At 43.1% G+C, this 15,954-nt stretch overlaps 1 protein-coding gene across 10 annotated transcripts in view; it reads right to left on the bottom strand.

Moving 5' to 3' along the window:
* Window positions 1–1,290: 1,290 nt before the first annotated feature.
* FSTL4 (follistatin like 4) overlaps window positions 1,291–15,954 on the bottom strand; it is a 396,562-nt gene continuing 381,898 nt past the window's right edge. For all 10 annotated transcript variants that reach the window (XM_065690678.1, XM_065690673.1, XM_065690681.1 and 7 more), the window contains 5 exons: window positions 13,695–13,813; window positions 10,794–10,943; window positions 10,097–10,204; window positions 7,638–7,747; window positions 1,291–4,615 (listed from right to left, as the gene is read on the bottom strand). In XM_065690678.1, coding sequence (XP_065546750.1) covers window positions 3,913–4,615; window positions 7,638–7,747; window positions 10,097–10,204; window positions 10,794–10,943; window positions 13,695–13,813 — 1,190 coding nt within the window. In that variant the 3' untranslated portion in view covers window positions 1,291–3,912. The remainder of the gene's footprint in view (window positions 4,616–7,637; window positions 7,748–10,096; window positions 10,205–10,793; window positions 10,944–13,694; window positions 13,814–15,954) is intronic.

Raw genomic sequence — 15,954 nt, 5'->3', positions numbered from 1 at the left:
CTGGTGGGATGCACTTTCTTAGACCAAGCAGAATTTACCCCCAGCTTTCTTATGAGAGAAATTATCTGAGCATGAGTTGGTGAGTCACAGGATATGCAGCAGACAGAAATCCCTGGGGTGCACTGTCCAAGTCCCAGGAATTCCATGAAGAGCAACAGCTATACATGTATTCAACCCTTTGGATGTTCATTTAAAGCCCTGATGGGAAGGGACAAAGGGTGTCTTCAGGAAAGAATTATACAGGTATCATGGCATGCCCAGATCTTTGATGAATAACCAGGTAATTGCACTCACGTTAAGGCTTACATCTCCCCCAGCCTCAGTTCCTGCTTTTCTGGTCATTTTGCTGACCTGCTGCCAGGTCAGACAGGGAATTGGCTGTTATGTCCTTACAGAACTGAGATCTTGGCCTTTTTGTCTGTTTTATGCAGTACCTTGAACACTACTGGGCACTCTAGTAATTAAGACCTAATCATGGTATAAATCAAGGCAGTAAGTACTTGTCGACAGGTCATCAGGACTCGTGTGCCTCTTGGGCAAAGCTGTGTTTATGGAGGTTAACACAGCCAAACAGCCCAAGTCCTTCAAGGTGGAAAACAGCACCCCCCCTCCCTCCAGTCCCCTTTCACAGGGGTGATGGAGCAACCCTGCCTGTTCCCCATCTCCCACCCATCCCGTGGGCATCCCCGCTTCCACCCACAGAAATACTTGGGGATTTCTGTTGATTTCTTTTTGGTGGTAAAAAATAAAGTATTAAATGATAAGAACATGTTAATTATTGTCACAGATGCCAAATTAAGGCACTTGTGAGTTTTTCTCTCCAATTTAGAAGTGGACAGTTTCTAAATAGTTACTGAACTGCATAAGCGAAGATGTTAAGTAAAACTTTCATTCAGAAAGTGAAAATATCGAGGGAAATACTAAGACAAACCAGCATTTCCATTATACTACTGTTTAACCTCAATGGCAAATGGAAAATGCAGCTGATCTTGGGACTAGGGTCAACCAGAGATTATTATTTCCATTATTCTAGTGCCAGAATACCCAACTGATATAGGAATGTTGTAGGGTAATTAAATGGTCATTAATTCAACCTAAATTAATTTCAGTTAATCACTGTGATTATTAGATAGGAGTTGTGAATCAGCGGAGAACACAAAGGGAGTGGGAAAGAAACTGCAAACAAGGAAACGTAGCCTCTTTTTGACGAGAGTTGAAAGGCAAAAAGGAGTTGAAACAGGTCTCGAGTACATATAAAATTCCTGTGTCATAATAAAAATAAGATCAGAGTAACAAATGTGCAGCACTTTAATGTCAGGTTTGACCGTCATTGGAACTGTTCACAAGTCGTGTGGACAAGCTAAGTTGTACTTCATTTTCTAAGTATGATATATAACCATTAGGATAATTTAGAAGACACATCACCAGAAACTTGGGCTGAAGAGGGAAGAAAGGGAACATCTTTGGAAGGGCCATGTGGGATTTGTCAAGTGAACGCTATTCCAATACTTTGCGACAAACAGGAAGAAGTGAGGTCTGTTACACATCTTTCACAGCCTATATATAAACCAGCCCCAAGAATATTTACCTGAACAGATATATACAGGGTTTTCTTTTAAATATTCTTAAAAAAGTAATATTTGCTTGATCTATGACACAATGAACGTCTCTACAGGGAAACTTACCATAGGCATAATAAAATAGTCAAGAAGTCATAAAAGATAACACGAGAGCAGTGTCTGGCCTTGGTAAAACACATTTAGGATGACAGCAATGTATGGATACAGCTCTGTTCAAGAAAGGAGTTGTGCATATTTCAAGGTACTTACAAAGCTGGTCTTCTCCTTTCCTTGACACGGGTATGTTTCCTAACCAGATGAGTAGAAAATCATGGACACCATGCATTGCTAAAGGCTATGCCCATCTGTTTTAATGCCTGTGTTGCAATGATGAAATAGTCTCTTCTAACCCCTATGGCTCATAAGTGAAAAGAGATGGATGTTTCAGCCTATGGGTGTTGAAGGGCAATCTCAAGGACTCCATGTTTCATGAATTCATAGGATTCAGCTCCCCTTTTTCGTCTGTCTGAACAGATTTTTACATAATCTCTACAGAACTGAAATTGTTTCAGTTACTTCAGGTCTCCAGCCGTGCTAAAATGCTACTCTTCGGTAAAGTTTAACATTTAAAGCAAAGATTGCCAGTGTTAGTCTGCACCCTTCTCATTTACAATCCCTCTGTGTGCACTGTGAAATGGGTGACTTTAAGCATCTGTGGAGGAAAGTAATTGATGTGCCACTACGTATCACGGGATGTGTTCAGCAGCTGCTGTCACAGGAACTCTGGTCAACGGGATCATTCACAAAACAAGCTGGGTCTTTCCAAAGGCTGATGGGTGGCTCCCACAGAACAGGTATTGACCTTCAGAGAGAGCTTTCACCCACCTCAAGACCACATCTTCAAAGTGGTACATGGGTTACAACTGCTCTGATGCATCCGCTCATGGTGGTAGTGGTGTTCATCTGGTTTGCACTGCCTTGCAAGCCAAGGCTGCTCCTGCCCTGATTACTTCACGGTGATGGATAGAGAAAGTTACCAAAATGCACTAGAAAACTTTTCCTATCTTCCAAATGTGCAAATGGATCCATGTTTTTATGGGAACCCAACTGGAATTTCTCAGTGCCAGCTGTTGCATTCAAGCGTAACTCAGCTGGTTTTACATGAAGCTCTTTGCTCATAACTAACAGATAATTGACTATAAACAAGTGCAGTATAAACGGGAAGGAAAAAAATCACACATTAAAATTGTTTCCCAGGATGTCTGAAAAGAAGGAGGCAAATTAAGGCTATGACTAGAAAATGAGTGAGTTTTCTATTAAAAATACGCTCTGTCATCGTAAGCTACTGTTTTATGAAGAACCCAGTGACTTCAGTGCTACTAAACATTTAATGAGAGAAACCAACAATTTCTAGGAGTCTTGCTGCCTCCTGTGGGAATAACCATAACTAATTCTCTGCCCCCAAAAGAGCAGATTTTGCATATTGTGCCAAGCTGACCACACTCACAAGCTGCTGAAAGACTAATGCTCCTTCTCCACAGCATCTTTTACAAACTCTGACACCCCCCTTAGCATTTCTGGGCTTTTACTCACTCTAATGGCCTGGATACTTCATGCCAGATTTCTCATATACAGTCACACAGATATGCATTAGAAGAGTGGGGGGACGGACTCGCAACATCGCCTTCAGCAGTACCAAGAGCAAAATTAAGCGCAGAAGAAAGCGAGCTGACAGTTGCTATTTCTGTTATGCCTCCTTCTGAAATCACATCTGTGAATCCTCCCAAAGCCGTCCTGCAGAGAAAACTGATCGGTTCTCATTAAATCACTCTTCTAGGTTTCTGTGGGTTGAAAACTGCTCTCTGATGCTTAGTTTCCCTCATCATCCAAAGGTGAATTTTAACTGCAGTCCTTGCTTCTGTAGTCTCTCTGTGCTGGGGTAGGGAATGGGCAAGGTATACGGGAAAGAAAACGGATGGCTTGAACATAACATAAAAGCTCCTCAGTATGGAAACTCAAAATGGGATTTGTTCTACAGAATCATTAGGTTTCGTGGCTTATACGATATCTCAGTGGAGATACTATTCGCTTCTCAGCATTTTTCTCATAACCACAAATCATACCCCCAAATAAAAGACATCCCTTCAAAACCACTTCCTATTAGCAGAGCATACCTTATATTATAAAACTTGCAAGTAGACCAGTGTTGTACCATGAAGCCTATACAGGGTTTTTTTGTTTTTTTCTTATTTTTTTCCCCCCAGTGTAAAAATATACAATGCTACTGCTCAGTTGTTGCAGTGTAAAGGTCCAACCGGTACTTGCCTGCTGAAGGCTCTACTGCTATTGCCCTTCATACCTCCCCAACCCAGACCACTGTGTTACCCCTCCTTATACCTGAAACCTCACAGCGTAACGTATTTTGCCTCCCATTTATAACAAACAATGAATCTTTAGCTGGTGTAATGAGATACTGTCCAAATAATCCACTGTCTTTCATAATTCTGTTGTAGCTGCTCCAGGGCCAGTCTTTGGATGTGATAGGGTCCTTTAAATTCTTCAGTACATTCATTTTCCCCGTTGACAGCTCTACAAAAAGCACATCTGTTTGCAAATGTGAAGTAGCATATATATAGTACTGGTTGCCTTCAGTGAAAGAGGGTTGAAATGTCAGATCAGATATGTGTATGTCTGTTTGTAAGTCATAAATCAACTTGATTTCCCCACGGACAGTCAGAGCCTGGACTCTGATCCTGCCACTGTCTTCATCTGCACTGACCAAATAGCGTCCATCTGGTGAGATGTACGGCGTGCCCGACACGTCGCTGTTGGGGCCGATGACAGCATCAGTGACACTGTCAATGATGAGCTGTGGTGACGCAGCCATCGACCTATTCTTCCTACACTGGACAAAGAAGTAACCGCCCAGGTGGGTATAAGCCATGGCCTGTGGTATGCAGCTATGGTTTCTGAAGTTGATAGTCTTGATGTGGGTCACAGTTTCCAGGTCAATTTTGTGAACTGCTGACTTCGACTTGTTAAAGATGAAACCAAACCTGAAATAGAAAACATGACACTGAAGTCATCTCTGGAGACACGGTGAGATGCTTGAGGAAAGACAAAAGTCAGCAGAACTGCGAAACTCTATGCTGCTTGTTTTGGAAGCATGTGCAATAATACCGGCTCTTTTCTGTAACAAATCTCTTGGTTTAGTGCTTCTAAAACATGCTAAAAAGAGGTATATACATTTCAGTTAAAATTAGCAACCTCATCCTGGAAGCCTGAATATATGCTTGGGTGTTTGAATAACATCTTCAAGAGCTGAAATCTTATTGGGAAGATTTATCTACAACAGGAATAATAATCAAGGCTTGTGTGTTCTGGAGGCTACTGTTGACCAGCTTTGTGTATAACCTGTTTCAGCTCTAGAAGGATGTAATTCAATATATGCTCAAGAGTTCTTGAATCCCAAAGCAGAAACCTGTTCTAAACAAAGCATATCACTGCTAAACTGGGGCCAGAGAACAACTTTGAGCTCTATGTATAACTACTGAGAGAAGATGATGTCCAACCTCATCTCTTAAATTACAGCACCAGCGGGTAGCTGTGATGTGTGTTTGCTCCCCATGGTGCCTGGGAACCAGCGACAAGGCTGAGGTGTAGGGCAGACTATGTGAAACGCCATCCTGCCAGCACAGGAAGAATGTAAAACACTTCTCAAGGAACATAACCAGGGTGCACTGAAGAAAAAGGGTCTTTGTTTTCTGTCTCAAGAGAGGGCAGACAACAGTGAACACGGAATAAATGTTCTGTAAAAGATATATGCTGCAGCACACCCGACCTTTGCTGAAGACAAGAAAAGGTCAAGAATAGCCAAGAAAGGTTTCTGCTTAATTTGAGAGGGAGCCCACAGAAACAACCTGTTTGTGTTCACCTGGATTCACAGGTCGCTGATACTGACTTACCCAAACTAATTTTACATCCAGCATCTTTTCATCCATTCAATGCAGACAGAAGGGAATGAAGTGAGTGCTCAGTTTTGTATCTCTTCCCCTAAAGATGCAGAGCTGCTTTGCGAAATATCAACGGCAATGTCCTTGTGTGCAGATAATACATATTTTGCTTAAAACACTGCGTTTATTTTGTTATTCTTAATCCATCTGTCAAGGAGACACTCTGCAATGATTCCACTTCTAAAGAACGAGCCACTCTAGTGTATGATCCCATGAAAACCACTGGGCTGAGCCTTTCATTTTCCCATTATATTCACATCCATTAGAGAGACTTCAGAAAATATCTGCAGTGGAGACTTGCAGTGCACTGTGTGTGGGGAAATTGGATATGACACTTGTATTTCTCCTGGATGAATGCATTTTAAGTACACTTTAAAAAATGCTTTCCCTTACAGCATTTTTCCCCCCCAAGACTTCCTTAATACTTGGCCAAATGCCTGAAGTTAAAAAAATGGTTCTTATCATAAACTGTAAAGAAATGGGTCAGAATGTGTTTTACGAGCACATGGCTGCAGAAGAGGTGCAGCGCTTGCCCGCAATCTGTGACCCGAAAACCTTGCACTTGGAGAGGTTTTAATAGACAACAATCTACCCTGGGAACTAATAAAACCAGATACATTCCTAGATATCCATCTGAAATAACAGGCAGCTGCAATACATATGCAGCAATATTTGCATGCACACATTTTTTGGCTCGCAGAAGAGGTTGTTTTAATATTCACCTTCCTGGGAAATGCGGGGATCGCCAATGATTGTTTCTGAGCGGAGAATTTAGAACATAATCTCAGTAAGTCTCATTAGACTGGGAGCAATTATTTTCGGTGCTGAGGGTAGGAGAACGGACAAAGATCTGGCCTTGAACAAATGCAATAGGAAATCAGGCTGAGCATTCTCTGCTTTGTACATGGAAACTATAAAGAATTATCTACACGTAGTATTTCTTATAGAAGATCGTCTGTATACAGCCGATTAACCACACCGAAGCAAAAAGACAATGAAACAAAATAAATAGTGCAATTATTCCACCTTCCTGTCTTTGAACCCGCACTATACCTTCTCACCTCAGGCTTTAGCATTCAGCAGAGTCATCTACCTTCTGGCACTACTATTAGTCATAAGGATATTTTGAAAGCAACGCGGAAAAATGAGGTAGGGAGAAATTGAGAGTGACAGCCATGAAGTATGTCTCATTAGTTTGTGTTTCAGGAAGCAAAGTTATTTATTTTGGATCCGATTCAACACGCAATCATTCAAGTGTGACCCCCCCTGTCCTCGGTGTTCACTGCAGGGAACCTAAGATGAATGCAAGGAGTTACATTATCAGTTTTTGAGTGTTTAGCTTAGTTAAACTACACTGGGGACAGAAGATGGTTAGAGTTGTTATAACGTGGTAAGTATGGTATAAATTGCTTTGCAGTTATCATCAGTTTTGATAATGTTAATGGGAGGCTTCTTGTGCCTGCTGGGAAGCAGCCAGTATTAGTCCACATTATTAGTATGTTAGTTACACAATCTCATTAACCGCTACACCACATCAGCATTCAAAACTGATGGTTCATAGAGGTGGGCTTTTTAATATGCCGTGCGTATTATTTCTCTCCTCAAACCATACACATCACACAGAGATCCAGTATTTGAACAAGTCGGAAATACATGGAGGAACCATGCTTTATGCTTCAGGCAGAATAAACCTTTACCATTTCAGGCAATAAATCTTTGACACAGGTTCATTACGCCCAGATCCATAAAGCAGTTTTGAGGCAGGAAAGGCAGCTTCTTTTGGCCATCAAATTCCCAGCACAACCAAGCAGGGCAGCGTGTGATACCTTGCATGGCTGACCAAGCTGAGGTTTGAATGCCTGTGCATGTTCTAAGGAAGCGCAGGTTTGTTTCTTGCTGTTTCATTGATTCACTGAATAACTATTAGTAATTTGCTCAATCAATAAGAGTAGTTAGCTTGATCATGAATTCATTCATTCACAGTTGTAAAGTGCTATAAGATAACTAGAAGGATGCCCACTAGAAGAGAGCACCGTGGTCACTGTTGCTATTCAGACATTCTTACCTAACGTGATTAATAATAAGATTTGTAGGTGGTATAAAAAAATCATCCACTCCTTCAAATGGCGTGCGGATAACATGCTGCTCCTCCCCTGCGCTTGCCTCTGGTATTACCTACAACAAACACACACAAGGTTGAGTACAGGAAAAGCAGCGAGTAAGGTAGAAAGGTAAATACAGTTCCCATAGTCACGCATGGCACCAAGTGGCTTTTCCCAGGGACGCAGTAGACCCAAATTGATTAATGACTTCAACATACCGCTTGGTGTAGCTGCCTTGAAGAAGGTGTGCTAATAAATAGTATTTGAGGCTTGACATTTGTAAGGTAAGTACACAACGTGACTTTCCTAAGATGTTTGCACCTGGAGAAAGAGCAGTCGTGCAGGAGCTGAAGTAGTATGACAACACTAAGACCGTAATTTATTCCTCACTGTCTAAAATCAACATTTATTTCATGGTCAAATTTATTAATCTCACTAATATGCACAGATACAATTTACCAGCTTGAGGGATCAAACACCAACTCACAGCAGGTAATTATCACTTTGAAGGAGAACTGTTCATCCACGTATTGTACCATATATAATACAGGATGAGGCAGTGAAAGGCCCTTTGGCTGTCCCCTCTCCATGCTGCCCAGCACCCACCTCCATGGCCCTGGGAACTCAGCTCCTTCACCACCACAGGAAAAGAGAGGTTGAAGTTCTCAATAGCTAAAATGTCAAATACTCAGATTGTTTGCCCAGTTCAAGATGACATCAGTCCATTCATTAGGAACTTCTGCTTCTCTAATGTGCAACAGGGGTTGCTTTCAATTTATAGCTACATAATTCATTGAGGAAGTGTTAAATCCCTACAAGGTTTAGTTCAGACAGCTGTTTTGGTCGTGCCATTTAGATTTCTTCCAATTAGACTGCTCAAGAAAGATGCCCTCTCTTGCACAGGGCTTTCACAAGGCCAGACATTTGCTTCCCACAAGCCAGTAATAGCTAAACAACAGCATCCCATTAGTCGGCTGCACAGGCTGTTTGATAAATCCCTGACTTCCAAAGAACGAGTGGGGATTTAGATCAACCTCAGCAGAAGCATCTTTGTTAAAAGAAGATGCTTTATTGCATGTCTGCATCTAACCACTGCAGGTTAAGAATTAACTTGGCCAGATCACTCACTGCCCACCTTTTAGGAAAGAAGGTTGGAAAAAAGGAGAGATCTGCTGCTGGTGATGTTAATCTCACTGCCTGCATAAGCAACTGCACTTCATAAACATAACAGAAAGGACTGTCTTAGAGCTGGAGCCTTATAACAAGTTTCCAACTGTGCAGGTGGTCTGTTCTTCTTAATAATCACACGCTTGTGCCATGTCTCCTTTACTGACAGAAACCTCTCACAGCTGGATGGAAGAAATTAAGTCAGAGAGGGTAAAGAGAGCCGATTTTATCTCCTTATACCCTGTACAGGAAACTGCTCACCCCCAGGTGAGCCAAGCTGGAGCACTGCCTCAGAAACCTTCATTTATTTGTCCCTATTCTGATTTTGGTGTCTTTCCCTGAAAACGCCCGTGTTTTGTGGCTAGTCTATTCTTTGCTAGGAAAAGTCTGCAGGCTGCAGCCATTATCATAGATGAAGCATGTGGCTGGTGGGGATGGTTTGTCCCACCTTCACAGGGCAGCATCCCCACGAAGAACATGGACTCCAGATATATAGGTTTTTAGGTCAGAAAGCACAGCCAACCTTCTCTGCTGCTGGGGAATGTTTGAATGTAGACTTACAAGCGAATGTTTCTGGTAGGAGTATCCACATGACACCTATGTTCCCAGGAATCAAGTGCAGGGAAATAACTGCTAGAGAAGAGTATGTCTAGCTGGATCAAATCAGCTCTGGTGTCAACTCTGTCATATGACATACAGCAGCAGCAAAATGCCCCATTAGATGCTGACACTTAATGTTTCTGTAGCATCAACAGAAGAATGAGTCCTCCAGGGCGATCCAGAAATAGAAGTTCATTCAGTTGTCCAAACCTATGTGCATTACTGTGCCCCAATATCACTATGGGTCTGACGCTGCTGAGCATGGAGTAGCTCCCGGAACCCCAATGGCATCCTCCTTGGGCCTTGGAGCATGGCAGGCTTACACTGCTCACAGTCAGCTGCCAGCCCTTGCTGTACAACTTTATAGCACTTGGCTCTGTCATCAGCCTTAAAACAAAACAGACCTTGGCAACAAAGCAGTCCTGCTGCCAGCCTACGGCACAGTCATTGCTGAAAAACAAATTAAACAGCAGGAAAAATATGGGAGGATGGACGGAGGAGGGATGAATAAAACACACTAGATATGCAAATGAAAGAACAGCTTTATATCCAGGCCATTAAACGCTGTTAATTACCTGCAACCAACCAGGCACCAGCTTGCTACCAATGATGCTGAGCCAAGGAAGGGCAAAGGCTCAGGTGCATAAGGACTTACCTGCAGCGTTGGTGAGGACTTCCACATGTCACCCCAGCTAAGCACCCACACTTGGTCGTGGGACTTGTCATAATGTAATTTGGTTGGTAATGGGTCAACATCCAAGGACTTAAAAAAACAGAGATAGGTATTTACACAGTGACCCAAATGCACATCACAAATGTTATACCGGTTTACTGCAGACTTTCCCATGCACCACTGTTATACCCATTGTGCAGCTTCACCTTCAGATCAATTGAGAGATCAGCAGCAGAGCCAGCAGTAGAAAAATCTGGCTGCTTGGTGCAGTTTCCTAGCTAGACATCATTCCATCTTATGCTCTTACTTATACCCAGTAGATCAGGGACCAATTTCTGCTTGAGTTATACCCACACCAGTTCATTCTTCCCACCCTGCTTATAACTGAGGTCAGGCAGTGGCTCAATGAGCGTGAGCCAGAAATTCATCCTAGTGCTGTATTACCACACTAGCTGCAAGCTCGGCTGCAGATACACCCCCGGGACTATGATATCCAACCCATAAAGGAGTTTCTTTCCTGCCAGCAAGTTTACAGAACAGAAATGACACAGTGTGACCCCATGGGTGAAAGCAACACAGGCCCAAGCGGTGTCAGCAGCTCCACTGGGCAAAGATCAACTTTTTTGTCCCATACCAAGTCTTTTGCCACCAGTGAATAAAGACTTCCCCTTGTAAGTACCTGTATGGCTTTCTGAGTCTGGATATCAATTATCATTACTCTATTCAGCTTAGGCTGCGTTGCATAAATGTACTTGTCTCTGACATTGACCGCTGAAGCCCAGAGGCAGGACTGAGTGCCTTCACCTTCCACTTTAGGACAGATCTCTTCCTGAGGGGGGAAAAAGAAGAAAAGGTTTCATTTCTACAAGTTCAGGGTCTGGAACAGCAAGAAGCATAGCCTTGAAAACCATAAGGAAAAAATCGCTGGGGATTCCATTAGGATGATATTTAACCCCTTCTTTTCCCTTAAAAACAGGAAATAATTATTTCATCACATCCCACACCGCAGCCTGGCTCTACCCAGTAACATTAAATAGCTGGACCTCCTGCAAAGTCACCCCGAATTGAAATAACCGCAGTGTCTATACGGATCTGTCTTTGAAGTACAGCGTGGTTCATCGAGACTTGCGATGCTGTCAGGATTTATTAGCGATATCACTCTGTGCTTTGAAAAAACAGTGATTTACATTAACTGAATCACAGCTTCATGTTTTTCATCAGGTCGTCATTTTCAGTCCAGGGGAGTGTGCTCTGAGATGCTGGTGCCCAGGGAAACAGTGGCAAAACAAGCAGAGTTCTGCAGTCTATTGCTGCACCACAGAAACTTCCCCTGTTCAAAAGGAACCAAATCTTGTTGCTTTGGACCAAATCCTGTTCACAGCTGCCTGATGCCATTCTTTTGACTCTGATCCTCACTGAGTCCTGTACAAAACTGGTATTAGCTTTAGTAGGAGCTCACTGGTACCCTGAGTTGGAAGAGTCACACATAACCTCACCAACAAACCTCTGTGTGTTGGCTATTCTTTGTTGCTCTCCCTTCTGTTGAGCTGCTTTATGGGAAAGAGCATTTGTGTGGGAGCGGGCTGTGGTGTAGAAACGAGGGTAAAATGAAATGAACACACATATATACTTCAGTGAGCAAAAGTGCTGGGTTTAAAACCTGTCAATACAACAGCTAGGTCACTGTGAATAATGGCAAAACCTCCCTAAAGGGGAGGCAGTTAGAGCAGCGCAGCTTGTTCAGGGAAAGAGGAAAACAATGCCAACACCATGTCTGTATCAGAGCGATGGTTATGGATGAAGATTTCACCCCTAAGCAGCACAGCTCTGTTGGTTTAGGTACCTTGGTGGAGACTGGTTGAAGATACAAAACTCAACAGCTTGGCTGCATCTTCCTTTCCTACGCTACTGCAAGTGCAAAGGTGCTACAAAAGCCCAGCCCTGAGCTCCCAGCAGCCACACACAGAGCCAAGCACCCACCAGCCTCCAAACTCATCCTCATCCTCGGCTCTGCACTGGGGCTTAGGCTCTCACAACACACCATCCACCCAGAGCCAGGGGAGCAGGGAAATGGCACCACTTTCTGCTACGGTGCTCAGCTGCTCTATCTGCTTTTGTGCCCTCTAACAGCAAATGAAGAAACCTTTGCTGTAGAAACCCTCCTGAAGCTGCAGGCTGGTGTCAGTGTCTATGTGACAAACACTCAAGACACTACAAGGGAAACAGGAGGGGAGAAAAAAGGTCAATCCTCCCTATATCAAGGGAAAGGGCTCTATGATGCCGGTAGGAAACCCTTAGAGCTCTCTCTGAAAGGCAGCCAAGAAATGACGTTAAAAATCCCTTTCATGCCCACCACTGTGCTGACATTATTTCCTTAAGTGCCCTCTCTCCTTTGTTCTTTTCAAGCTGTTTCTCCAGAACCACCTCTTCAATATTTACAGCTCTTGGGAAAAAAGAAACGCAAGATTTCTGTCTCTGAGTAGCAACAGCCCAAGTGCAGCTCCATGATACTAAGCCAGTCCTGCAGTGAGCATCAGTCTGGATTTCTTCTAAGGTATATGAAAATCCAATGGGAAACCCCCCAACAGTATCAACCACAACTTTATGGGTATCTAAAAAGTACTGAATGCAGACTCAGGAGAAGATCCTGACCCATGGCACCAGAGCCTTCCCCAGCCTTTGGGGCTCATGATAGTGATCGTCGCCTTTCATCCCTCACACAACTAACAGCAAGGCCGAGTCCTTTTCTTCAGGAGGTAGCCACATTCTCAGCTTCTCCTTTTAAAAAGCCCCACTAAATAAAGGAGTGACTGAAAAAGCATTTCTGGAGGTATTTCTGCAGCTGCGTTTTATGAGAATTCACAGATCCATGAGCATACACATATGGTGTATGTTACCACACAGGAGTACATAACAGAGGTCACTGAGAACACTGCCCTCACAGCACCCCAGGCACATGTTATCCCCCTTGTCATATTGAGCTCCACTGTGGACGAGGCTGCGCTTGACATTCACTGACACCTGAACACATTCTCCTTGTGATTTCCTACAGCAGGGGTGGGTGAACCCAGCGCTGGCAGGAAATGCTGGACAGCAAACAACAAGGACGGCACAGGTCTGCGGTTCAGTGGCGGTAGATGCAGAGGACCAGCATGACACAAACATCTTCTGTGCATCCTGACCCACCTCCCTGCTGCGGTTTAATCTGGGAAACTACTTCTAAAGAGCAGAAAGTGGCCAACTCCTTTGCCTATCAGTAAAAGGGGCCAGCGAGTGATGTGTGCGTCTCACTGCTACTGACTTGTACTTTCTCTAGCAGCCCAGTTACAACTTTTGGGCAAGGATACACAAACAAGCCAGGCGAAAGTCTTTGCCTACATTTTGACAGGGTAACTAGGCAAATTCTCTGCAGTGTGTCAGTAATCCTCCATGTCAGTGGTTCCCTTAATTTTCAAGAGGAGGAGATGATACACCTCAGGGATGCCACGTGAAACCCACCAAGCTCTAACATCACTGTGTCCTTTAGCAACAACAACCTTTGAAGAGATTAAGAGCTGTAGCTACTGGGTTTAGGACTTACATAACTTGTGAAAATCCTCTCTTCGGGCCTGATGTGTCTCCGGATTTCACATTCGTTTGGCTGAAGGACTGTGATCCCATCATCAGAAAAGACATAGAACATATTCCCAACACTCAGGCCTTGAAGGGGGATAAAGGAAAAGAAGCAGGAATGTTTTTGGTAGGTATCCATAGCCGGTAGGACCTTTTTTAAGAACCCTCCCTCCTCCCCCAACAAGCAGAATCTGCCTCACATAAAGGTTGGTTGGTTGGATGCAGTCGGTGCATTCACAAAATCAAATTTCATGTCACAACAAGGCCTTCAAGAAGTGAAGAGGTACAGACACATTCAAAAATGCCTTGCCTTGGTGGCGGTGCTTGTACACAAATAACTATGCCCAGGTCTTGTGTGCATATACCAAAGCCAGATTTGACAACAAGAAGCCCCTGCATTGCATCGGTCACTCCCTCAGGTTATGACTATGGTTCTTCTATGATTTCACTAAAACCAGCTTGCTAATAATTTGAGAACTGAAGGAGAAGCTTCAGCTAAAACTAACCTGAAGGCTATCCTGTTACAGGTAACTTGACTTCTTGTAGCTGTGATGTAAAATGGAAGTGCTCCATATCTGACAAGATCTGTATTTCCCTGTTTTCTGAAGCTACCTGCATGAACTGACTATAGCCACCAAAGCAAACACATTTTTGAAATCTTGCGAACTGTAATTCACAAATGTGGAGTAGTTCAGCATCGCAACAGCACTCATTTATCCAACTGGGGCATTCCAGGAGATTTGGAAAACTGGCTGTCTGTCATTGCTTTGCTGTTAGGAGGTTGCATTTTGTCATCTCTGCCATGCAGAAATGCCTTAAAACACCGATAATTTGGTTGTTCTCCAGCTACATGCAATTGCAGCAATGAGCACCTTTAAGAAATGTTCAGGATCTTTTCAAACAGTCTAGTTAGAAAGATCCAGGAGTCATTTCATCTTTTGCACCCCCATTAACTGTTTGCCATGACCACTGTCACCCCTGTAACATTGATAGTATACTTATCCGCTAATGATACAGTGATGTGATAATTTGCAATTTCTAATTAATTACATTTTACCCATGGAGAAATAAGGTCCTGGTTCTACAGGTCTGAATAGCATTCAGCCTTACAATTCCCTTGGCTGCTCCAGTGATGGCAGCTCCAGACACTGCTCACATCTACAGTTTCCCACACCTCTTAAGTGTTTGCAGGACTGAGGTCTCAATCATCATCAAAACTTCACTATAACAACATGTATAATTTGGACAAACGCATTTTGGGGAAATTTTGTAAATTCCATAGTATTTAGAAAGGCCAGAAGTAGTTTTGTTCGGTGCTAAAACCCCCTCTTTTTGTGCCAAATAAGGGGCTTCAGAGTACAATGCCTCAGCACGCGGTGTTTGCTGTACTGACAATGTTCAAGCTGAGTCTCCCTAAACCATACCACAGAAATACCCCAGTTAGGGCATCAGGCTGGTACAGGAGCCACGATCCTTAAATGTGATGCCACAGTAAGGGATCATGCATGTAAGAAAAGAGGTACTGAACCTCCATCAGAACTAAGTTATCTTGATGGACTAAGGGCTCACTTTTCCCAAGTATGTTGTTAAAACATTTCATTCAGGCACTTTGGACCAAAATCTGCGCTCACAGCACGCACACAACTCCCACCTCCTTCGGTGGGACTTGAGTGAACACATCAGAGGGCAGAGTTTGACCCTGGCTGGAATGAGTGCACATATTGCCATGAGTAAAGGATTTTAATCCTAGAAAGTGGAAACAGGCAGGCAACAAATTATGACTGTTGTGAAGATGCTCGTTATTATTTTCATGCACGATAGTAGCGTGATTTCATCTGATGAGCCTGTAACAATGAGGGTGTGTTTAAGAACTAAGGGTAAAATTAATCACAGAAATACTTTGATATTCATTTTATCCCGTTACATTTAGAGTTAGTGACTTGGCAAGTCCCACACTTTATTTTACAGTAAAATGAGTGCAAGTTTTAATATTGACTGGCTTAAAATATAATCCAAATAGCATCCAGGTACTCTCTTTTAAAAAGAGTTTACCAAATGCTTTTTTTAGAGAGTAATCCTCACACTGGTCTTTAGACAAAGCAGTTTTCTCATCAGACAAGCTACGTGTTTTATTGTGACTTATGAACTATTTGACGAGTCTTGACTGGGGTACATCTCTAAACAATCTTATGGACATTGGTAAAACGGACTCTGCTCTTGATTTTACT

This window comes from Lathamus discolor, chromosome 10 (genome assembly GCF_037157495.1).
Source record: "Lathamus discolor isolate bLatDis1 chromosome 10, bLatDis1.hap1, whole genome shotgun sequence".
NCBI lineage: Eukaryota > Metazoa > Chordata > Aves > Psittaciformes > Psittacidae > Lathamus > Lathamus discolor.
Note: the sequence above shows the minus strand (reverse complement) of the source record. Positions and strands in the feature narration are given on the sequence as shown.